Below are 26,084 nucleotides of genomic sequence, written 5' to 3'. Positions count from 1 at the left end.
TGAACAGCAAGACAAGTCTAAATTTCGTTGCATTGTTGACAATATTACTTTACCTTCAAACAAAATAATACATCTGAAGGTACTATATCATCATCCTGTCCCTTGTTCTTGCTGATAACGGCTATATCCATTCACGTTTTGCACGGAAAATCCCACAGCGAGAGACTACTCTGACGCATCGAGAGGAACGTGTGTCCGAATGTGAACGGAATCAGCTGGAGCCGTACCACTTCATCCGCCACGCCGACATAATAAAGGTCCGAATTACATCGCGCGAGAAAGTGAAAATAAAAAAGTGGGTGTATGCATGTGATAAATATATAATCCCCCAGTATTTCTACTCATGTGAAGTCATCGAAGACTCGGGTTTTCCCCAACATAGTTGTATCCCTCCTCGCCTGCCGGCTCGGAGGGATACTGCCGCTATGTATCATGTTATACTAACATAATTCCCAGAGTGTCAGATTTCAAAATATATCGCTGTAATCGATCGTCGATATATTTACACCGACAACGACTATGAATTGTCAAACTTTCCTATCGAAAACATCTCAAAGATAATAATTTCTATTAAGTTTTTCCCCTAGTCGGACTGGCTTCATGTGGCATTGTCATCAAGCCTTATATTAATTTCAGACAGGATTGTTCAGTTATATTGTTGAACTATGCTGTAGACAGTCATCAGATTAATTATAGTTTCATTATAAAATAATATTTGCGTTTTAGCAAACAATGAATGCTATCATGCTGTTGACGGGAACGATTATCGTGGCACTGTTTCGATGACTGTTAATGGGAATACATGTCAAGAATGGACAGAACAGAGTCCCCATTGGCATACAAATACCCCAGAGAATCACCCAAACACCGGCCTTGGAGAACACAACTACTGTCGCAATCCTGATGGAGAGAAAGGTGCTTGGTGCTTTACGAAAGATTCTTGTGTTCGTTGGGAATTGTGTGATATTGGACAACCAAGTGAAAATTGTGGTGAGCAAGTCGAAACGTTATTTGTTTCCAAAAAAACCAGTTAATAGCACCTATCAAAACGTCTTGTTCGTCAGCCTCTACAATCAACAACTTTGTAGTGATTTGGGTTTTTTACAGTTAAAATACGTTGCCTAGGATATTCTTGCAACCTGCTCTTCAGGCGGGTTGCTCGGTCTAATCTGTGCATCAATAACATGTATCCAACAGTTGCAATAGCAACGTGAGCCCGAAAGATACACCTCAAAGTAATTTCAACTAAATAAATGAGTATATATAATCTCCAGGAAATAGACATAGAAGGCACAAGCATTAAGTCATTCGACAAACAACGATAAATTTCATTCATCATGCAAAAATGCCGATAATTCTCGAAGTCGAGGGCTGTAGCGGAGACATAAGCTGTCGAGCTGTCTTCTGAACTCTGCAGTGCAGCGCTGTGGAATTCGATGTATTTCGAAAGTTGACTCGGACAACACTCACAGTAGATTCAGAAAGTTTCCGTCAAATAACAACATTGGTATGTATCAACGTTAGATATTTGTGCACGGTCCCTCCACAAGGTCCTTCCACAAAAATTTTGTGGAGGGACCGTGATTTGTGTTACGGCAAACATCAAAGTCCGTAAGGCGAAAACGTTGGGGATATGGGAATATTGACAAGTTGACACCGGCGGAGACCGAAGAGGGCAGCGCTGTGCCCATTACAAGGGTACACTCTGTGTGTCGTCGAATGGAATCTTTCGGGCTCGCAAAAGTTGTAAACTCGTGATATTTTTTTTAAAAACACCGAGATTTCTAAGAATAAGAACCACTGTTTCGATCGTTTCATTGTATTTACTTCATAAATATATTCGCAAATATTATACATAACTCAAAATACTATGGTTATCCGTCGCTAGCACCGTGAAAGCTATGTCCGACGATGGCCGACTTGCCTTGGCATCGGTCCAGCGCGAGAGAATGATTGACACGTTCACATGACCGGATCCGTATGTCTGATTGTTGGACATACCATTCGGTGTATCAAATTTGAACTTGATCGGATTTATGAATGAATGAGCACCTTTAAACATTGGAACATCTCCTGGGTGACGAGTCACTGTACTAAAAAATGAAATTAATCCTCGTGAGTAAAACACAAATCGCGACAAAAATCAGGAATTTTTTACATTAATCTTGATCTATCTACACCAACAGAAAAATAAGAAGACTTTTCATGTGATAAATAGATAATCCCATGGAATTATTCTATTCTGTCATAAATTATTATGTTAAATATCTGTGTTTTTAGCAACCAATGAATGCTACCATGCTGAACAAGGGTACGATTATCGTGGCACTGTTTCGGTGACTGTTAATGGGAATACTTGTCAAAAATGGACAGAACAGAGTCCACATTCGCACGGAAAAACCCCAGAGCATCACCCAAACACAGGCCTTGGAGAACATAACTACTGTCGGAACCCTGATGGAGATAACACTACTTGGTGCTATACAACAAATTCTTCTGTTCGTTGGGAATTGTGTGACATTGGCCAACCAGGCGAAAATTGTGGTGAGCAAGTTCAAACGTTATCTGTTTTCAGAAAACACTTACATTCAATTAAATATCAGTCTCAACAATTTTGTAGGGATTTTTTTTTTACAGTGAAATTATGTGGCTTAGGATATTCTTGAAACGTGTACTTCATTGCAAGTTGCCCGGTCTTGTATGTGCCAATCTTACCTTGGATATTTAATTTCTAATGTTATGTTCTTATGCTTGTATTGCAGTATATTTGTCTGTCTTGATGAAATTTAGACGATATAGAAATATAAAAAAAAAAAAAAAAAAAAAATATATATATATATATATATATATATATATATATATATATATATATATATATATATATATATATATATATATATAATGTGCTTTCATTTTAGACAAAATCCACACACCCAACATACTGTCCGTACGCACTGCATATCCTGCCAATGATTGTCAGTCAAGAAATCAAACTACCCTCGAACCAACAATTGAGCGATCATCGACATTGTCAAGTGTGTCAACTGGCCAGTCAAGCGCAAATTATGAAGTGTCAACATATGACAAGACTACAACAATGGTTGATGAGTCAACAAATGACAAGGCGACTAACAAAGTCAATGTGTCAGGAAATGAAAATACTACTACGAAAGTTGAAGTGTCAACGAATAACAAGGCTACCACGAAAGTTGAAGTGTCAACGAAAGACAAGTTTACGACAAATTATATCATTACAGATGACGCCATCCTTCGTACTAACCGAAAAATTATTAAAATCTTTAACAGGCAAGGGGGTGTAAAAGTGAAACACCGGGATAGCTACATCTATGGTGGGTATCGTGTCATTGTTAAATCTCTCTCTCTCTCTCTCTCTCTCTCTCTCTCTCTCTCTCTCTCTCTCTCTCTCTCGCTCTCTCTCTCTCAACATCATCACTGTGGTTTGTCTCCAGATAATCACTGAGCCTAGCGAGCAAAGTAGATTACCCTTTGCAGTTTTTTTTTATTAAGTAGACATATTAGAATATTATAATTTCTCGCTTCAGCAACAGTTTTGTACGATTTACTTGTTAAAAGTCATACTCAAGCGTCTCCATCTTATATTAAACGATTTCGTTTAATTGGAAAGTGAATGTTGAAATGCTGACATAAATCATATTATCAGTTGTACTGTTCTTCACATTATCATAGAGAAAGATAGATAGAGTGGCAACGGGTATTGTTTAAGGCGTGAAGCGGTTACGTAACGCATCCATGTTCACCTCGCCTCAGGTCGCTCTCGCCTCTCTTTTCCGAAGAATGCCGACCATGAATCCTTCGGTAATCTTCGGATTTTCGCCAATTGTTAAGCGAAAGTATGTTCGGCAAAGTTTGTGTTGTTGTTGTCGTGTGGTGCTGAGCAGAATTGACGTGCTGGCTAAAACGGGAGTGTTTTGAGCTTCAGGAAAATGAGTTTTACCGTTTTAAAAATTCCTCTCATATTTTTATGAATATATAATGAGTGTGTTTGAACCAAATTTTGAAAGTATTTTATCGATACTGTCTGGTTTTACTCAATGGTTTACGGTCAGTCATACCGTCTTTTACACGTGCGTCAAGGAATGACATGTTTATGAAACTGCTGGCGTGTTATGTTTTGATTAGCGTGAAGCAGTGTTTCTGGCCTGAGAGCTCACAAAGCAACTATGGTTGCTACGCGACTGGCAGTACGATGCCATCTCGTTGTATTTTTCGCATATTTTAATCTCGTGTAATAATCAACGACAAACAAAGCCTCCAAAAAGTTTAACACCTTTGAAGCTCAATTCAATATGAAAAGCCAATAGTCTACCGAGACGACCATGGAACAAAAGGCGTGCAAGTGTTGCCAGTCTGTCAATGTTTCTCTGTGACATTATTACATATTTCTCTTTTTGATGATTTGTATTCTTACAGATGGAGGACAAGATCTGTCGCTGGCTACTATAATATTCATCATTACGTCACTGGCATGTGGTCTGAATATACTTATTGTTTTTATATTTTTTGTGCTTCGTCGTAAAACATGAACTCGGCTTCAATTATTGGGAAGTTTCTGGGATGTTCAATCGAAGACATGCTTTCTCGTCGAGTTTTCATTGACTGCAATTTTTTCGTTTGATTTCTCCTTAATTATTCGTAAAGATAGTAGTAGTAGTAGTAGTAGAAGAAGAAGAAGAAGTAGTAGTAGTAGTAGTAGTAGTAGTAGTAGTAGTAGTAGTAGTAGTAGTAGTAGTAGTGGTAGTAGTAGTAATTTATTCATTTATATTGCGCTTTTTACAGTAACCTGATCAAAACCGCATTACAAAACAACTGAAAAAAAAAACTTGGCTTCATCATAAAGAAAAATATTTACACGAGGTGAAAACAGCGTCATATTACACTGAAAATATTACACTGAAAATATTACACTGAAAATGCTTCACTATATAAGTAAGATTTGAGCTTTGGTTTAAAGACATTAACATTTGGACATTATTTGATATCATAAGGTATATTGTTCCACATAGTTGGTGCGGCAACAGAAAAATTTACGATCACAACATGTCACTTAATTTGAACTCGGTAATGCTAGCAAAGAGTAACTAGATGACCTTAAACCTGGTCTCGCTGGTAAATATGGATATAACAGTAATGTAGTAATGTAGGCTGGAGCCTGACAACAGCGTGATTGGAACACAATGAGAAGAATTTTAAAAATAATGCGGTACTTCACAATTTCATCAGCTCTGATCAGATCCTACTCCCTAAAATCAATCTTGCTGCTGCATTCTGTGACCTTAGTAGTACTGAAACCAAATCACCTGATATATCATATACGAGACTATAGCAATAGTTTAGCCTTGAAGTAACAAGGGCATTGACATACTCATCTGGTTATCAAACACAGCACACAAAGCTATAATAAACTAACTAAGCTATAATAAACTAACCGGGCATGTATCTTATCGTAATTAGACATTGTTTTGTGGACATCAATGAAGTTATTTTGATTCTCTCTAATTGGCACTTTCATTATTTTCTGTTTTCTTTTAATTGCAACTTGAAGTTGACATATATTTCTGTGATTACAATGAATTGAACTGAAAATTGTACTAGTGTAACTTAGGTGGACCTATAAACGTAAATCAATGGTTGGATTTGGAATTTGGCTTTTAAGGTATTAGCCCACTATGCAAGTGTATCTTTGACAAAGTGGGACAAAAAATTTATCACACTTTGACCTCCATTATTTTAAAAAGGTGCAGTTCAATGAAGAGGAAACAAACAGCCATTTGATGAGCCAAGGGATAAATGCTTGGTCTTCATAGTGTAGAAAATTCGAAATGGTGCTTCGGTTCTGTTAATCCTTAGGCTAATAGACAAGTTATTCAGCATTTTGAATGTGTTTTGTGTTACTTTCAGTACCTCACATTTTAAAGCGTTCTCTAATGTTCTAAACAAATAATAAATCCGGAATCTGTTAAGAAGAAAGTATTTGAATAATATTGTATGGAAACAAAAAAATATCATCATTATTTATTGCTCTGTAGATGTTTAAAGGAGTCATGTATCTTTAGTTAGAAATAACTGCCTCTTTTCTAGTTTGTGTAATTAATAAATGGACTTGAAACATATTTGGTGCAAATGTTGTATTATTTGGGGAATTTTAAGGTAATGTGGGAATTACAAGGGAAACGCTGCAATCAAGCTACGTAATAAATTACAATACGCGTACAATTGGTATATTCTGCTTTTGGCGGTGCAGGTGTCGGGAAATGGTGACTGCTAAGAGATTATTTGTTCCTTACATGTTTCTAGAACATGACAAAAATAATATTTATTTTAAGATGATGAAATAGTTGCTAGCCATGGAAAAAAAACTTGAACAATAAGGGTGGTACACAAGCTGAATCGTCTTAGCATCGTGTTGCATTTCAAAAAACTCAGTGTCAACGAAAGGCGAAGATACGACAAACACGACAAATTAATTTATAACAAATGACGTTACTTCAGGCAAAGGGCAAAAATAGCGACTTACCTTGGTACTCTTAATAGCAGGTAAAAATATTCTATCGGACAAAGAGAATGTTTCAGACTGCATGAGTTATGAAAATTTGACCAAGAGAAACAGGGGTTCTACATTGTAATACAATCTCAAAATTGAGACTGATATACCAGTACTTCTCACATCGGTCGCTCGGCTGTACAAGAGATACGACGCATACGATGTTGAAACCGTGAAAGCAAGGCATGATTATTCCAAAGAGTGACTACGTCTTGCTTCTGGTTTGGAAATTTCGGCCAGTTACGGAACACTGTTTGCACAGTACAGGGTCCTGCTATCAATCAGCATCAAGGAGTACAAAATTGGACGGTAATGACTATATTCTATAGATATTGCATAAGAAAGCAAAAATGTCAATTATTTACACTACTGGGCTTATTGAATTAATTCGACATTGCCCGGGGTATGTATTTATTAATTGATTTACAATTGGATGTACCTTCAGAAGTGTATGACTTTAACAACGTGGGTGTGCATAAACGTTTTCCCAGTAGGCTCAGTCCTTTTATAAACATCTCTGAAGGTAATCAAACTAGTGACATGGTCTGACAGTTTTCACCTCTATGAATAACAATCTTGAAGTATTAAGAAACATATTTTATTGAACGAAGGACGCCAATAGATCGTTAGATATTTTTTTAATATGCACTCTGCAAATTGCATAAAGGTCAGCCTTAAAGTGACTATTATTTTAAATGACCGCCCCTATCTTTTTCAGTCGGAAAATGCCACGTCATCCGTTACGCTGAGTGGATATATTTATAACCTTTGTGGTGAATTTCCGCCAAAGGACAACCAAGCGGGTCTACAAGTTAACATCGTTGGTGGAAATGGAATAAAAGGACTCCTTAACTATGTTGCACTAGGAATCCAAATCGTTCACGCGACATTAAAAGCGCTGTCTGATTCATAATTCTATGCTCCCTCTGTCCATCCACCCGACGGTCATTATCGGCCGTGATTGATTTTAAGTGAACAATATGTTATCAGAAACGTTTGATCAGCATGAAGACTGGATGAATGTTATGTTTGCCCTTTTTGCTCGCTGAGTATTAGCAACTATTGAGGACGCGGACCAACTGGCCTATAATTGATCGCCGTTGATGTAGAGAGGCTAGTCTTTGTGCTGTTTTGTCTCTTGGTGGCGAAGTGGTCAAAGAGCTTTTCAAAATAAAGTATTTTGCCTCAGGAAAGAAGGCATGGCAGGCGTATCTTATTTGACCTTTATACCATAGTATATACATGGTACAATGAGCAAGAAGCACCCAATTTTGTTTGTACGCGATTACTAAAAATGATGGAACTACAACTGTAAGAGATGTAATCTTTTTTAATGTTTCCAATGCGTTGAAGGTCTCGACTTCTTTATAACACAAAAATATGATGAATGGCGCTTTAGCTTGGCAGACAAACATAAACTTCCAGCAATTCCTGTCCGAAGCCTACTAGTAGGGGAAGTTTCAATGCGACGGGGCTCGCATGACGCTTGTGTTCACCTACGACAGAAATTGAAGACCGGTCGAGGGATTTTTGAAATCTTTTATGATTTCAAATGCATATATTTCGTGACTGACACACGCTTATACCGGCTGTGACGAATTTTGTGTTCTAATAGTAGCCTTGTCTTTAATATGAACAATAAATACAAAAATACCATTCATTATAAAAGAATCAAATATTACACAGTACGACTCGTGGTCCTACACGAAAATATCGATATTATTGACCATTTTATGTATTTTACATTACAAAGCTATATTTAATACCCATTATTGCCAGTTTTCCCCGCAGTATTGACATTCGCGACATTTGCGCTGCTTCAAACACTTGACTTCGTCTCGTTTCTGACACAACGCAAATAATGCTTATGCTGATACGACAGAGAGAGAATATAAAATATGGACTAATCTTTTTTAAACCCAATGTGCCGATTATTCGTGCTCTGAACTTTACAAAAGTGTCTGTTTTATGCACATTCAGTTTCTTTAAGTGTGTGGTTTTCGTAAAAGTGAGCCTTGAGCGTGTACCCTGGATATCCTTATCTAAAAACATTATATCTGGCAAATATTGGTCACGTGAAGATACAACGTATAGAAAGTTCCCAAACAGATATACAACTATGCGATGAGCTAAATGCTCTTATTCTCTCTACCTCAAACTGTAAGGTACTTGTTAATGTTCATCGGGTACAGATATTCGCATTCTCAAAGTTTTACAATACTCTTTCTTGATTTCGAAAGGGATGCACATGGTTGGAAGTTTTATAAAGAAATGTTTGAGTAAAACTTTGAGTCTTTCCGCTTAAAGACGTGTATTTATGAAAACCTGCGAGGGACATTATGCAAAGTAAATACAAATAATTATTCCTTGAGTACGAAACAGTTTATCTTACTCATTAGAAGGGTCTCGTTAGCACGAAGAAGATTCTCATGCTTATAATAAAGTGTCTAACGAGTACAAGATAGTTTTTTAATAACTTCTATCACACCCTACGGCGTCCTAAAATTTGATTGGGTAAACCCTGCTATTCATGGGCAACATGATTAATCAGTTTTGTTTGTCCTGCCTTACAATGTCCGGTGAATCAATCACTGTATGTAAATCTACGATTGTCATTATATCTCCAATTCCCGTTTACCTAACCACTTCACCTGAAAGTAGATACCGCATCGTCAAAAAGTGTAACATTGCAAGTAAGAAAAGGAAGAGTTTGTATCAGAGTGCGTCGGCAAACAATATCCAATTATTGGCCCACAGAGGGATCATGCATATTTATGATCATTGTATGCTTGACCAGATGCATAGTTGTAACCTGCGTAATGTCTTTCCGCCTATTGAGTACATTTTCTGAAGAGATGTGAATCTTAATCAGTAATAGACTGCAAATTTACCGAACAGGCCAGAGCTCTGCGAATCACGCGCTATTTTCCACGCCATGTCTATCTGACATTTTAAGCGAACAATTGAAGAAGATCCCTATGAGAAGTGGCGATTCCAACCAAATTAGTTTTAAAGAATCGATTGAAACTATATTTTGGCAACGTAGCTCACTATCTTAAGACAACAGTTTTAAATCATTTTAAAATTTGATTAAGGAATCTAAAAGTTCATGATGTATCGATTGGGCTGGTGTATCATCCACTCAACTACATTTGCAATTCCAGTATGTGGCTTGCAAATCTGAACAAGCTTTCCACTTGGTATCAGTTTAGTTAACAGTCTAATTGTCTCAATGCACACATTGGTTTTACGCACGTAAATACGATACAAAATTCAGCCTGTGGGTACTTCCATTTGCACTTTTGTCTGTTCATATATGCGTATTCAAAATTCACATACGAGAGGGCCTTGGCTAAGTAATGGTTAAAGTAAAATCAAAATTAACAAAAAGTGCAGTTGAACTTGTGACTTTACGGCCGATTTGCGAATGTGAGACAATCCGTTGTCTCCTTAAGGTAATATGCACCTCGAAAGTGAGAGACTTAAACTTTTGCTCTACCTTTCCTCAAGGAACCTTTCAATCATTCTCTTTCAAAATCAAGAATAAAAATTGGGGGTCACCGTGCAAATTTTTGTACTAGAGAAACAAATTACCCAAGATTTACCGATATTAGAAATTCAAAATGGCCGCCATGCCTGTGTTAACTCTATGGAGAAAAAATGAAAATTTTTGAATTTCGAAAAACTAAGCCGGTGAAACGTTGTCTTTCACCAAGAGTTTTAAAATGAACCCATACATGTGGTATATCAGAAGAGAATTGTAAAAGTTTGAGAGTCCCAATGTCTGTCCCCGAGGTGCGTTCTACCTCAAGGAATGATAAACTTAGTGTACAGCTTTGGAAGTGTTTTTAAAACTTGTGAGCAGAATATATCATATCCTCGTCTTCCTAGAAGAAATTTGTGTTGTGTTTACCCCTTTCCTTTGCTGAAATTTAACAACTATTAAGAATGTGAACCACCTGGCCCATTATTGTAAGATTCAGGAAGACCAGCTTTGAAGTAGAGCGGTTGATCACTATGCTTTTTGCCTTTAGGTGGCGGTGTGGTCTCAAACGGCTTCAAAATAAAGTATATCGCCTCAAAAGAGACAGGTACGAAAGGCGCAGATGTTGCCGCATCAGATCTGACCTGTAAACCAAAATACATACAACACAAGAAAAAAGAGTCACTGTCATTTGTGAGATGTTTTTCCAATGTTTTCACATATACGAAGTGTATTGACTTTCTTATTATGATACTTCACTAATGTCATGTCAAGAATAGCATTGAGCTGCCAGATAAACTAAAACTTACAACTATTCATGTCACAATTTAGGTGAATGTTTTCAATGCGACAGGTATTGCCATGAAGTATGTGTCGACTAGCGACACAAATATAACGACAGACGGGTAATATCTTTAATATTTTGATTTCGATTCTCGTTTTTAATCGTATAAGTTTTGACAAAGATATGTTCATACTGGGTGTGTCATGTGTACTACCTGGTCTGCCTACTCCAATCGTGTCTAAAATGCGATCAAATACCGTTTGTAACCCATGACAAACCTATCGGAATCATTGTCCAGTTTTATGTAAAAGACAATGCACATGTTATACAATATGAAAATGCTGCATGGCCATAGACCATGCCGTCACCAAAAATTAATGATTGTCTTTATTTTCTATACTTCTAAAACAGTTCTTTTTTGCGGGACATCAATTCCTTACTAGTTTTCAGAGACATGAAAAGTAATGCGTGATCCATTTAAACAGTGATTCGATCTCCAATCTAATGACGCAATCGCAAAGAGGAAAAAATTATGAACCCAAGATCATCAACATGACATACACTAAATGGCTTTTACTGAGGAATTTAAAACAGCAGCGAATCACATGCTGAATTTGTAAAGCTGAGGACATCAAATACCCTTCGTAAGTGCTTCCTCCGGGTTCTTTGTGGATTTCGTTCGGCATTCAAAAGACAGGGTGCCGAATATGGTTTAAACATATTCCAGATATGCGTCAAATAGAACCATGTGCATACTGCGGCGGTGATAGCAACATTTCGTTTTAAAAAGGATAATAAATTGTTAAATGGTGAAATATCATTAAGGTATTTTCAAATGTGTTCAAACAGCAAATTTTTGCTAGCTTCTTGATCAGGTCAACTTCTCAAATTGATTCATTCTAATATTGCAGTAAAAAACACTCACACCTCTTGGCTGTGTTGTCTAACAACTTAAAGATCGCAAGAGCTGAGCTTCCTTGTTTTTTATCGAAAAATAGCTAGGTTTTCTTGGATTTACCAATTAAAAATTTTGCCATCAAACTTAATCTCTGCAGGATCCAGAACGACCAATTTACTGTATATTCAACAGCTCTTTGTAAACAAAGAAAGTGAGACATACGCAACTTAAGATTTCTCTTGTTGAAAACATACGACCTAAAAACAAAATCGAATATGTTGCTGTCAATAAACCAGTCCGAACCCAAGTGCTTGGCTTCATATTCTAGAGTCACTTCCTAGCCCGAAGAAACGTATTTCGGTTTCCTTTTATACAAGTTTGTATAAAAGGAAAGAAATATGAGAAATGTTCTTGCCTAAGCGTACCATTTAGCGAAAACAGTTGTGCTTCGATCCCGTGACGTAAAAAAGCACGAGTGGATATCATGATTTTTGCAAACTTTCTTTCTTGACACTCGAAAACATACCACATCTTAAAAACAAATAGCATGCAGATTATCTCTGCAAGTGCAAAATTTGCATAGGAGTGCCATTCCATCGTGATATCACTCGCTTCTTAATTTAACGCGCAAAGGAGTATGTTAAGTGCTCAGTTTTACATTGACATATTCTGTGTACTTTTACTATGACTATTTGAGTCTGGGGATGACTTGTGACGCGTATGTTCTTCTCCAAGCATACTAACCACATCTCTCTCCTCTGAACGCCCTCCGTTCCACTTTGTCATTTACCGACTTATTCCAACCGGATATTTTCCTTCAGTAATTGCCGTCAGTATGGGAGGTAACGAAATCCTGAAAAGGGATATAAAGGATTCGACGCCATCAAGACCATTAGAACTAAGATGACGGGCTTCACGGGATCGACTAGGGCGTTCTATCTGAGGCCTTTGTTTTTGTTACTTTGTTCTACAGCTGTCAAAGGTAAAGTAGCCGCCCAATTATTCGTTCTCTGTGTCTTTTTCTAATACATTAATTTCCATTCATCAGAATTTAACACCCCATTAAAAATCAGTTGCGTTGTTTGAGCCGACTATATGTAAGATTTAACGGGAATTACTTAATGACTTGTCATGAATAACATTGAAACTTTTATTATTTTTATTATTTTATTATTTGCAGTCAGATTTATTGCATGACTTAGGTTTCTCAATAACGAGAACATCAAAAACAAAACAACAAAATCCAATTTATTCATTCATTCATTCATAGGTTTTTTCATCATTTATTAGGCTGTAAGTCGCAACATATGCCAAGTCTGACTGTGCTTTGTCCATCTACCATTGTAGATGTCATTCCAAAAATCAAAGTCAACATCAAAGTCGACTCAAAGTCGATTGCCAATCTTTCTGTTGCAAGGCATGCGCTAATAGAACGGAATTATCAAACGAAACTTGAACTTTATATCTAAGGACAAATCATTCAATCAAGCAGTTACTTCAATGTGACTTAGAAAGGCATACGTTGAAAGACCGGAATTAAAGAACGAATATGGCATAATGATTTGAAATCTAAGGACGAACCATTCAAGATCTCATGTTCGACTCTATCAAGAACAACCATATAATCGAATGAGTCTAAGAAATGTAATCATTGTTTAAAGGTATATTGTCACCTGTTCAAATATTGCTGCAGTTACCATGGAAGCAAAAAATCTGACCAATCACAGATTTTAAGCGGGTGGCCGCTTCTTAAAAAGCGCCCCAACATGGGCATTTTGTAGGAAGGCCCCTTTGACCATATATGAAATATTTAGATTACAGGTGACAGTATACCTTTATTAGAAGTGTTATTTATAATTGACACACGAAAATCAAACATGTTCAACAACCATTCCTAGGAAGTCTCAAAGTGATATATATATATATATATATATATATATATATATATATATATATATATATATATATATATATATATATATATATATACATACACACACACAAAATGTAAAATATGGACTCACCAGAGTGCTCTAACGGCAATACATACCATGAGCGAAGCATAGTGCCAACAGTGAACGCCCCTTATATTACGCAAGAGGCTGCCAAACAATCTCAGAGTGCTCTAACTACTATAAAAGCAGTGAGCGAAATACACAAAATGTATACAATGTGCCCTCCCGGTAATCACCATAATGGCTTTATGGCAACCTCTGAACTTGGGCACAGAGAGTACGGTTACACATTGTTGAGAATTGAAAAATATGGACTCACCAGAGTGCTCTAACGGCAATACATACCATATATATACATATAAATATATTTATATATATATATATATATATATATATATATATATATATATATATATATATATTCTGTAACGTGTAACATTCGGGTACTTATTATCAAATATATTTGATTCGGTCCCATTTATTTGTACATATAACAGGAAATATGCTATGCTTGCATATTTCCCAACATGTCTAATTTCAAAAAAGTGTTCTCATCGATATTCGATATATTACAGCGACAAATATTTTGAATTTTTAAGATTTCCAGTCAAAAAACATCTCAAAAATTCAAAGTTTCATAAATTACCGCCAGTCGGAGATGTTTCAAAAATATATGGCATAGTCATGACACTATAATACCTCAACAAGATTTTTAATTATACTGCTGAACTATGCTTCTAGCAGTCCTCAAACTTATTATAATTTAATTTGAAAATTAAGGTTGTTAATGTTTTTGCTTTACCAGCTAATGAATGCTATCATGCTGTTGACGGGTACGATTATCGTGGCACTGTTTCGATGACTGTTACTGGGAATACATGTCAAAAATGGACAGAACAGAGCCCGCATTTGCATTCTCACACCCCAGAGAATTATCCAAACGATGGCCTTGGAGAACATAACTACTGTCGTAACCCTGACAGAGACAGCAGTACATGGTGTTTTACGACAGATTCTTTTGTTCCTTGGGAAAGGTGCCATATTGGACGACCAGGTGAAAATTGTGGTAAGCAAGTAGAAACGTTATTTAAAATTAAAAAAAAACAGTTAAGTGCAACATCTTTTTCGTCAGTCTCTTTGCATGACAGTCTACTAGCGATTTGTGTTAGTTTTTATATCAAAATAATGTGGCTAAGGATATTCCAAGTTGCCCGATCAAGACTAGGCATGACTCTCAAGTATTCAACTTTCGGAATAGTAACGTGAGCCATTGTTATGCCAGCCAGGTCAGATCTCCAAGAGATCAGAGTAGGAATTTAACAAGATACACTCGCCTTATGAAGACAGACAAAGCAAAGACGTTTTTGTGCATCTTCGTGGTTGTGAAATTTCCCATACAAAGAAGATATTTACACACGGTTTGAAAATTGAATATCGTCTTGTAACGAAGTGAGAGTCGGCTTAAGGAAGTCTGGCGATTTCAGAAACGCAAGTTAATCCATTCTAGTGTAGTCTAGTATTAATATTCAGTCCCAAAATGGCCGAAAAATATCAGGTATTTATCGTCGCTTTCAAACACCCGTGTGGTGAGATACAATTCAGGCCTTTCTTGTCTTGTATCGTGATTCGTCAAGTATTGATATTAGATTCCCGAAATTGCTGATAATTTGGGGGGCAAATATCGTCGATTTCGAAGACCTGGCGTGCCGAGACAAAACACTGGTTAGTCTTGTTTCGTCTAATATCGATATTTGAATTCCGGAATCGCCGATAAATATAGGAAAAAGGCGTTGTTTCCACCACTGAGAAGGAGAATTTGCCTGTGTCCCAACACATTCTTTGCATGTGAGCACAATTAGTACGCGAATCTTGTTCGAATAGTTTGATTTGATATTATTACTAAATTATTACATTTGTTTTTGAGAGTTAACATTGCCGAAGTTGTAATGGACAAAAGGCAGTTTGTGTCATCATCAATTGCGTGTTATGATTTAAGTGGTAAAAGTAAGTGGTAATATAAGATTTGGCTTCAATTTTAGTGACACATTGCCCTCCAGAGCTTCAATCTCAGGAGATTTAGTTTTAACAAGCAAAAATGCCACTTTTTCTGTGCTTCTTTCCATTCCTTGGGCGATCATGTGATTGTACTTTGTTAATACTACTGGGAGTGATCAGTCTCACAAGGAAACAGGGAAAACCAAAATTGATATTAAAGAGCTTAGAAGCTAGTTGAAGGACAACTTTGAACAGATGACTCATGTCAACGGAAAAAATGCATTGTAAGTGAAATACTAATAAATAATAATAATAATAACAATAATAATAATAATAATAGTTTATTTATATAGCGTCTAAATCCACATAAAACAGTGATCAGAGACGCTTAAAATACACTTTAAAAAGGTAAATTAACAAAGCAATTTTGAAAATGTCTACAAGATTGAAATTTCAGATATTAAAAAAAAATAATTAAAATCAAAGACAACCTAAAAATCTAATTTAAAAATGTAAGTCTAAAAAGGTAGGTTTTTAGCAAACGCTTAAAATTATTAAAGTTGAACATACACGGATGTTCAGTGGAAGAGCGTTCCACAGTTTGGGAGCAGCGGCACTGAAAGCTCTGTCACCATATTTCTTTGTTCTCACTCTGATCGAACACAACTTGAAATGCTCTGCCGAACGTAGATTACGCCATGGGGTGTAAAGACTTAACATTTCTGTGAGATATTTAGGGGCAGAACCATGAATATATCTGAAAGTGATTATCAAGATTTTAAAAGTAATCCTTTGATAAACTGGCAACCAGTGCAATTCCTGTAAAAGTGGAGTAGTGTGAGCATGACGATTTGAAAGGGTAACAATCCTGGCAGCATTGTTTTGTATGTGTTGGATACGACTAATTGAGTATCTAGGTATGCCGTACAGCAAAGAATTACACATGTCGATACGGGAGGTTATTAGAGCATGAACTAACTGTTCAGAAGTTGCCCTAGACAAATATTTACAGATGAGGGCAATGCGACGAATGTGAAACATAGTGGACTGACAGATCGAGCCGATGTGGATTTTCATAGAAAGACATGAATCAAGAAGAACACCCAGGGACTTTGCATTACACTTAGCTGGAATTAATGCATCACCTATACGAATTTTCCTTGCTCCACTATCAGTGGGATCATTACATGAAGCAAAAATTAAAATTCAGTTTCGTCATCATTTAGACACAGGAAGTTTGAAAGCATCCAGTTTCTGACATCAGAGATACATATATCACTGCATGAAAACGCAATAATACAGATAAATTCACACTAATAATTGACTGTATTGTAGAATAATACACGTGAATTCATGTGAATCCACATTAATACAGGCTTGCTGAATACAAACAATGGATTATTGACTGTATTCATCTGTATATGCACTCTTCAGCTAAAATACAGCCAATAATCCATGCTAATACAGTACGTATTATTGGGTTTTCATGCAGTACATGCTTCAAGATTTGTGATTGTAACATCATAGTGTGCTCTCTGAAAAACCATGTACATGCTTGAGTCATCTGCATAAAAGTGGTATTTACAGCCGTGTTTAGAAATCACATCACCGAGAGGAGATGTGTAAATATTGAAAAGTATAGGTCCAAGGGCAGAACCTTGAGGTACACCAGTATCAACGGAGTAATAAGGTGACTTAGCAGAGTCTAAAATTACACATTGTCTACGATTTGAAAGATATGACTTAAACCAACTTAAAGCAGTACCAGTGATACCAAGGCGATGCTGTAAGCGATTAAAGCAAACAGTGTGATTGACAGTGTCAAAAGCAGCTGAAAGGTCTAGAAAAATGACAGATACATCATGCTTTGAGTCGAGAGCAAGTAAAATGTCACTGGTTACTTTTAAGAGAGCAGTCTCAGTGCTATGACCAGGTTTATAAGCAGATTGTAAAGGTTCATCAAAATAATTACTAGAAATATGCGTCTTTAGTCTAATGGAAACAATACGTTTCAAAACTTTCGATAGAAATGGCAAGTTTGACACAGGACGGAATTTTTTTAAGATGTTACGATCTGATGCGGTTTTTTTCAGCAAGGGTTTAACAACAGCTTGTTTAAAAGAAGTGGGTACCAACCCCATATTAAGTGAATTATTACAAATTTCGGTGATGAGAGGTAACAGAACTGGAATAACAACTTAATCCTTCAAGATCCCGGTGGGGACAGGATCAAGACAGCAAGTAGACGAGGGCGATGAGCTGATAATCTTCTCAACCTCATTCACTGTAGTACACTGAAATGAATCCAATCGACACTCAGGCCCTGAAGAAGAAGATGATGATAACTGAGATATATTTGTGTATGTTAATGTAAAGTTTAAGCCGAGAGTTTGAACACGGTTTTAAAAGAACTGGGCAATACTGTTTTATACCTAAATTATCACGGGAAAACAGAGTCTTTAACTTGGTTCTCATTGAGGGAGAGAAGCTATTTTTTATGACAATACAACTTCTTTGTTACATTTTGTTCTGTAATATAAACCATATGTTAGTGTCAGGTACTCTCAATTGTATGCATACATATACATATGCATATAGAGTACTCATTTTTATGTAGAATACATACATACATACATACATACATACATACATACATACATACATACATATTATTTTACAGAGCATACATATATATATATATATATATATATATATATTATATATATATATATATATAATATATATATATATATATATATATATATATATATATATATATATATATATATATATTATGTATGTATGTATATAGATGTATATGTATATATATACATATATATGTGTATCTGTGTGTGTTTTTTGTGGGTTTTTTTTGTATACATATTTCACATATATATATATATATATATATATATATATATATATATATATATATATATATATATATATATATATATATATATAATATATATATATATCACATTTTGTATTTGTCTCTTGGGATCACCCAGTTTTGGAAAGGTAGAATAGAATAGAAGCGTCACCCTAATTACGAAGGTTGGAACAATTGAGTCAGCCACTTTTGTTTCCCACAAAAAAATTATATTGCTCCCTCCCTAACTCAGGCCGAAGAAACTTAACTGTCCCTTAGGGTTATTGCAGGACGTTTGGTTGTCGGTATTGCATCGTGTTCGAGAGATATTTCTATATTTTGATGAGGTTCGTTGGTTTTTTCTGCATCACTGTATATCTATTCAGGACAAACAATGCAGTACATAGTATTTAAGTCAAGTTCCAAGAGTAACAACTTTTTTTCATAAAAAATTGGGAAGTGTTTACAGGTGAGGCATCATGCCTTAATCTCTACCTGTACATCGTGACGCATATAACAGGAGATATGTTATACTTACATATTACTCAGTGTCAGATTTCAAAACATATCGTTCTAATCGATCATTGATATATTTCCATTGACAACGACTATGAATTGTCAATTTTTCCAATCGAAAACATCTCACAAATAATAATTTCCATAAGTTTTTTTCCCCTAGTCGCACTGGCTCCATTAATGCAAAATACAATGGTTATAAATACAAGTAAAACAAAGACCATGCTGAAGACCACACATCAGAAATTGTCATGTCTACCAAGAAATTTTCTTCATTGTAAACTTGGTCAGAATATTTTAGATTCTGTAAATGAAGATTGACTTCTGGGAATAGTTGTAGATCTACACTTGAACTGGAAGTCAAATACTGATTTATTTTATAAAAAGGTCAATTCACGTACAGCTCTACCTAGACGTACAATACGGTTTTATACCATAGACGAACATATAATTGCATATATACTTCCCGATTTGGACTATTGTTGTAGCGCATTAAGAACTAGTGCTAATAGAAACAAGTTATTCAATTTACAGAAACGTGCTGTGCGTGTTATGATGGGCACTAAATATAATTATCCTGCCAATGGACTTTTTAGATCATTACATATTATGCCTTTACCTGACAGAATTTTATACAAAAACATGTGTTTAGTTTTTTAAATCCTTGAAAAGTATAGCCCCATTGTAAATGACTGAAATGCTCCAATATGTCAAGCAGTGTCATAGCCGTGTGATCATAGCTAGCTCCCAAAATAAGTTACTAGGTCAGCACAGGGAGCTGTGGAATGGAATAAGGTGAAAACAGAAGTCAAATTTTCTGAGACACTTGTCTCTTTTAAAAGCAATTATTTTAACAGAATTTTAACTTTTTCTTGTTTTTCCTGTTAAAAGTGACAGTTGTTATATTTGGTTATTTGTATTTTCACTTTTGAAAATTGTTTTGGTGGTTTTGTATTTATTTGTTGTAATGTCGAGGGCCCTGGGGATATAAACTCTCTCTATAGTTTGCCAGGCTACCGTCATTAAATGAAGCCAAATCAAATAAAAATAAATATAACCAAAATATGTCGCATTGTCATCAAGCCTAATATAAATATCCGACAGGATTTTCAGTTTTAATGTTGAACTATCTATAGACAGTGATCAGATTAATTAAATATCATTTATAAATTATTATTGTTAATATTTGTGTTTTAGCAACAAATGAATGCTATCATGCTGTTGACGGGAACGATTATCGTGGCACTGTTTCGATGACTGTTAATGAGAATACATGTCAAAAATGGACAGAACAGAGTCCGCATCAGCACGTAAATACCCAAGAGAATTATCCAAACGCGGGCCTCGGAGAGCACAACTACTGTCGGAATCCTGACGGAGAGGGAGGTGCTTGGTGCTACACCACAAATTCTTCTGTTCGTTGGGAATTGTGTGATATTGGTCAACCAGGCGAAAATTGTGGTGAGCAAGTCAAAATGTTTTTGTTCTCAGAAAGCACTAAATAAATTCTTTCAATTATAAATATCAACAGTTTTGTGGCGATTTGTTTTTTTATAGTGAAATTATGTGGCTTAAGATATTGTTGCAACCTGTCCTTCACTGTAAGTTGCCCGGTCTTGTATTTGCAATAATTACATGTATCCAACATTTGCAATAGTATCGAGAGCAATAGTTGTGCCGGCCAACAAACTGGTGCAACCACAATACCAGTTGCCATATCCATCTCTATTTTTGGCGTATATCGTGCCAAGAGACTGAGAGAAGGTAGACATGCACATGGCGAAAGTTTATGTGGTATGCATCGATATGAAAAGAATCAGGGTCAGATTTCCACTAAACAACAGTAGCAAGTTTTTAAGTTAATATAGGAGCACATAATTTGTAGCGGATAAGCCCCTGAGATACATTATGGTGTGACATCTTGAATCAACTAATAAATTTCCCGCAATCGTTAATAAATTTGGTTGAAAAATTGGCATTTTCAAAGACCAAGGGTGCGGCACACACACAATGTGATTTATTTTTGTATCGCCTAATAGCGATGTTAGAGTCTTGATATCGCTGATAAGTATGGGAAAATAGTCGCTTCTCCCACCACAGACAAGGATAATTTATCTGAGTTTGTTTCAAGAAATTGTTTGCATGTCAGCAGAATTGGTATACTTATCCTGTTCTAGTAGTTTAATTTGGTATTATCGTTTTCAACGTAATTCACGCCGTGCGACCGGCTTAGCATATTAACTGACCCCGATCGGGTTTCATACATTGTGAGTTAGCATCGGCGTATTTGTAATGAATATGAAGCGTCACGTTGGTCAGGTTTATCCTACTCCCATGTACCATATTCATCGCATTGACCGTTTTCGTAAATATATATCTAAGGTCAAGGTAGAAAAACTACTTTATTCGCTCCTTCCCCTTTCTTAATTCGTGTAATTCATGTAATATCAATCGGAAGTTTGCTCAACTTCAAGCATATCCTTACTGTACAAAGAGTAGAAACGAGGGTCACCGAGCTAATACCACAGAATCAAATTAACTGACATTTACCGATATTTGAAATTCAAAATGGCCGTCATCCCTGAGTTAACTTTTTTCAGACATTGAAAATGTTTCTTACTAACACGATCGGAATTAATTTGGGATTATTGGATCTTCATACATATTTTTCAAATTTCTCAAAAGTGTTATGTGCTCTACAGCTGAATGTTGCAATATTAGAAATTACTCATAAAAATAAGTGCATAACTTAAAAAAAAAAGTAAATGAGCTTATATTTGCATATTGAACCGACATCACTTCACTATCCAAGTATCCCAAATTAGTTCCAATCGTGCTTACTCAACTAGTTTTAAAATAATTATATCACTGTCTTTCAAAATCAAACATAATAATCGGGGATCACCCGCAAATTTTAGAACTACTGAAACAAATTACTAGAGACTTACCATGATTTTGAAATCAACATGGCCGCCATCTCTGTGTTCGCTCAATTGAGAGATGTAAATAAAAATGGTTTACAAAAAACTAAGACATGAACATTTCTCCTACTCAAATCATCATAGTCCTTTTAAGCACCACAATTCATTTCAATGCTCGCATGCCTCAAGTCTTCCCAGTCCCATTGAAATGACCAGTCTCCACATCCCGTAACGTGCTCTATATTCTGCCGAATATTGTTAACTCGACCCCATACTATTTAGGACTAACAAGAAAGGTGAAACGGCTATAAAGATCCGTCGTTGCGATATTTTAAATGATTTTAAAAGCTTGTTAAAAAGACATGTTTTGATATCGCTCTTGAAAATCCTGACATCTTAATTTTTGTTAATGTAATCCTGCATTTTAAATATTTGCTTCTCAAAATCTTAGCTTCAATATTCTATTTCTAATGTTATGCTTGTATTGCAATAAATATGTCTGTTTTGGTGAAATTCAGCCGATACACAGACACAGACACACACAGACACAGACACACACAGACACACACACAAACACACACACACACACATAAATATATATATATATATATATATATATATATATATATATATATATATATATATATATATATATATATATATATATAATGCGCTTTGTTTTAAGATAAAATCCACACGCCAGCCATACCGTTCGTAAGCACTGCGTATCCTCCAAATGATTATCAGCCAAGAAGGCAAACAACCCTCGGACAAAAAATTGAGCGATCATCGACATTGCCAAGTGTTTCAACTGGCCAGACAAGTGCAAATTTTGAAGTGTCAACAAAGGACAAGACAACAACAGCAATTTATGTGTCAACAAATGACAAAGCTACTAACAAAGTCGATGTGTCAGGAAATGAAAAGACTACTACGAAAGTTGAAGAGTCAACAAATTATAAGGCTACCACAAATGATGAAGTATCAGTAAATGACGAAACTGTCAGAAATGTTGATGTGCCAACTAATGACAAGGCCACTAACAAGGCCACTACAAAATTTGAGGTTTCAACGAATGACAAGGCTAACACAAATGTTGAAGTGTCATCGAAAGACAAGGCTACGACTAATTATCCAATTACAGATGACTCCACCCTTCGTACTCACGAAAACATTATCAACACCGTTAACAGGCTAGGAGGTGTAAGAGTTAAACACCAGGATAAATACATCTATGGTAGTCATTGTGTCATTGTTAGACTCTCTCTCTCTCTCTCTCTCTCTCTCTCTCTCTCTCTCTCTCTCTCTCATAACTGAGGCTTGCCTCTAGATCATCACTTAGGCTAGCAAGCAAAGAAGAATACCGTTTGCAGGTTTTAATAAGTAGACATAGTCGAATATCATAATTTCCCGCTTCAGCAGCAGTTTTGTACTTATATATAATCCCATGATATTTTTCTCTGTTTGACGTCATCGTATACGAATGTTTTTCGCGGAGCCGCACAACTTCGAAAAATACCATGAGATTATAAATTTATCACATGAACAGTCTTCTTATTTTTCTTTTGACGTAGATGGATCAAAATTATCGTAACAAATTGCATGAATTTCGTCGCGATTTGTGTTTTACTTACGCGGATTACTTTCATTTAAAGAGTGAAGTGGCCCGTCACCCAGGAGATACTTTCATTCATAAATCCCATAAAGCTGAAATTTGCCACATGAAATGGTATCTCCACCAACCAGACATACGGATTCGGTCACGTGAACCTGTCCGTCATTGTCTCGCGCTGTACCGATGCCAAGGCAAGTCGGCCATCGGTACGATGGACATAACTTTCATCGTGCTAGCGACGGATAGCCCTAGTATTCAGAGTTATTCAGAATATTTACAAATAGATGTATGAAGTAAATGCACCGACACGATCGAAAAAGTATTTCTCATTCTCAGAGATTCCGTGGTTTTTCAAAATATCACACAAGTTTACGACCGTGGCGAGCGCGAAATATTCCGTTCGATGACACACAGAGTGTACCTCATTGCATGTTTATGCCCACAACGCTGTCGTCACGTCACCGGTCTCTGCCATGCCGGTGTCAACTCGTTTATCCCAATCTCGGTCGTCAATGTTTTCGTCTTAAGGACTTTGATGTTTGCAGTGACATATATCTTACCCGTAGATACATCCTAATTTTTACTAGACAGAAACTCTGTTTTGAGTGTTGTCTGAGTCAACTTTCGAAGTACATCGGATTCCACAGCGCTGCAATGCATCAACAGTTGATGTCTTCGCTATAGCGCTACAGCCTTACGCCGCGCTACAGGTTTGATTCCGAGCAAGAATTTACGGAATTTTTTGTATGATGAAGGAAATTTATCGTTGTTAGTCGAATGACTTTATGCTTGTGCCTGCATGTCGCTTTCCCGAAGATTATACTGTACTCATTTATTCAGTTGAACTTCCGTTGAGGTGAAGATTTCAGGTTTATCGCCAACCGGGATCGCCTGGTACGACGTCCACATTGAGCCTTACCAGGCGACTCGACTGGATCGGCGGTATCCCCATTCGATTCTCGGGAACAGCTATAGTTCTAGCGACTCGAAATTTCGCTGGACATGCCTTCTATGTTTCCATGTGTGGATTTATCGGTCACCTTTTTGTAAAAATGTCATAAGAGCATGACATCGATCACGGCAAATCGGTCTATGTTCACGTCGCTACCCGCATGTATGAACGGTACCATGCAAGAAAAAAGTTCCGGTTGATGACGCACAACAGGGGTAATTCGGATTTCTTATCCGTCCTGTTCTACGTCACACAGGTGGGAATTCGGGCCAGTTTATGTGATAATATATAATTATTAAAAGTCACACGCAAGCGTCTCCATCTTATATTAAACAATTTTGCTTGTATTGGAAAGAGAAAGCTGAAACGCTATCATTTCGTTCCCAAATATAATTTAGATCGTAAAACCTATTTTAATTTGGCAATATAAAGAATCGATTTCCCCAGAACTTTCACAGGTTGTTGCAATGGCCAGTTACATTAAGATAAATCATATAATTGGTTGTATTGTTCTTCAAATTATTACATATTTCTCTTTTTGGCAATTTCTTTTCTTTCAGATGGAGGACACGATCTGTCGCTGGCTACTGTCATAACCATCATTATTTCACTGGCATGTGGTCTGAATATACTTATTGTTTTGATATTTTTTGTACTTCGTCGTAAAAACTGAACTGGACTTCAATTATTAGAAAAGTTATTTAATATTGAAGAAATTGAAGCAAAGCAATCTCGAGGTTAACTGCTATTTTTCGTTTGATTTCTCCTTAACTATTGGTAAAGAGAGTAGTAGTAGTAGTAGTAGTAGTAGTAGTAGTAGTAGTAGTAGTAAGTTGTTGTTGTTGTTTTGTTCATTTGTTGGCTTATTTTCCCGGTGCAAAGTGTTTACATTCAACATTGAATAATTACAGTAAACAAATACATGTACTTTTGGAAAGGAAAATGACATTAATTTAGAGAGCGACGATGCGTTAACAACACAACAACAAACACAACAAATCAACTCTTTGCGTTATTGAAAAGCCAAATATATGTGTATAATTGATCTAAATATTGTTGATCAGATAAACGTAACAGGCGATGAAAGCAAAGATGTTGATATATAATAAACTAACCGGGAATTTAGCTTATCGTAATTGGAATTTTTTTTACGGACATCCATGAAGTTGATTTTGATTCTCTGCAATTGGCACTTTCAATATGATGTTTGTTTTTTTATAGTTTCAACTTGAAGTTGACATATATCAATCTATGCCCACAGTGGATTGAACTGATAATAGTACTAGAGTGAACTTTACGTAGACCTATAAACGTAAATGAATGGCACGGCACTTGGAATCTGGCATTTTCAGGTAATAGCCTAGTAGACAAGTGTATCTTTAACAAAGGCGACAAAACATTATCACACATTGACATCGATCATTTTAAACAAGTGAAGTTCAATTAAGAATCAAACAACAAGCATTTGATGAGCCATAGAATAACTGCTTGGTCTTTATAGTATGGAAC

General features: G+C 36.1%; 1 protein-coding gene across 1 annotated transcript in view; it reads left to right on the top strand.

The window, feature by feature from the left end:
• LOC139125972 (plasminogen-like) overlaps positions 1 to 20,845 on the top strand; it is a 43,907-nt gene extending 23,062 nt beyond the window's left edge. Inside the window, exons 4-9 of the mRNA XM_070692047.1 lie at positions 853 to 990; positions 2,281 to 2,544; positions 4,681 to 4,785; positions 14,510 to 14,770; positions 20,285 to 20,548; positions 20,745 to 20,845. Of these exons, the coding sequence (XP_070548148.1) occupies positions 853 to 990; positions 2,281 to 2,544; positions 4,681 to 4,785; positions 14,510 to 14,770; positions 20,285 to 20,548; positions 20,745 to 20,845 (1,133 nt within the window). The remainder of the gene's footprint in view (positions 1 to 852; positions 991 to 2,280; positions 2,545 to 4,680; positions 4,786 to 14,509; positions 14,771 to 20,284; positions 20,549 to 20,744) is intronic.
• The last annotated feature ends 5,239 nt before the right edge of the window (positions 20,846 to 26,084 follow it).

The sequence above is a fragment of the Ptychodera flava genome (assembly GCF_041260155.1).
Source record: "Ptychodera flava strain L36383 chromosome 3 unlocalized genomic scaffold, AS_Pfla_20210202 Scaffold_26__1_contigs__length_13983176_pilon, whole genome shotgun sequence".
In the NCBI taxonomy this organism is placed as follows: domain Eukaryota; kingdom Metazoa; phylum Hemichordata; class Enteropneusta; family Ptychoderidae; genus Ptychodera; species Ptychodera flava.
This window is presented reverse-complemented; position numbering and strand designations above follow the sequence as displayed.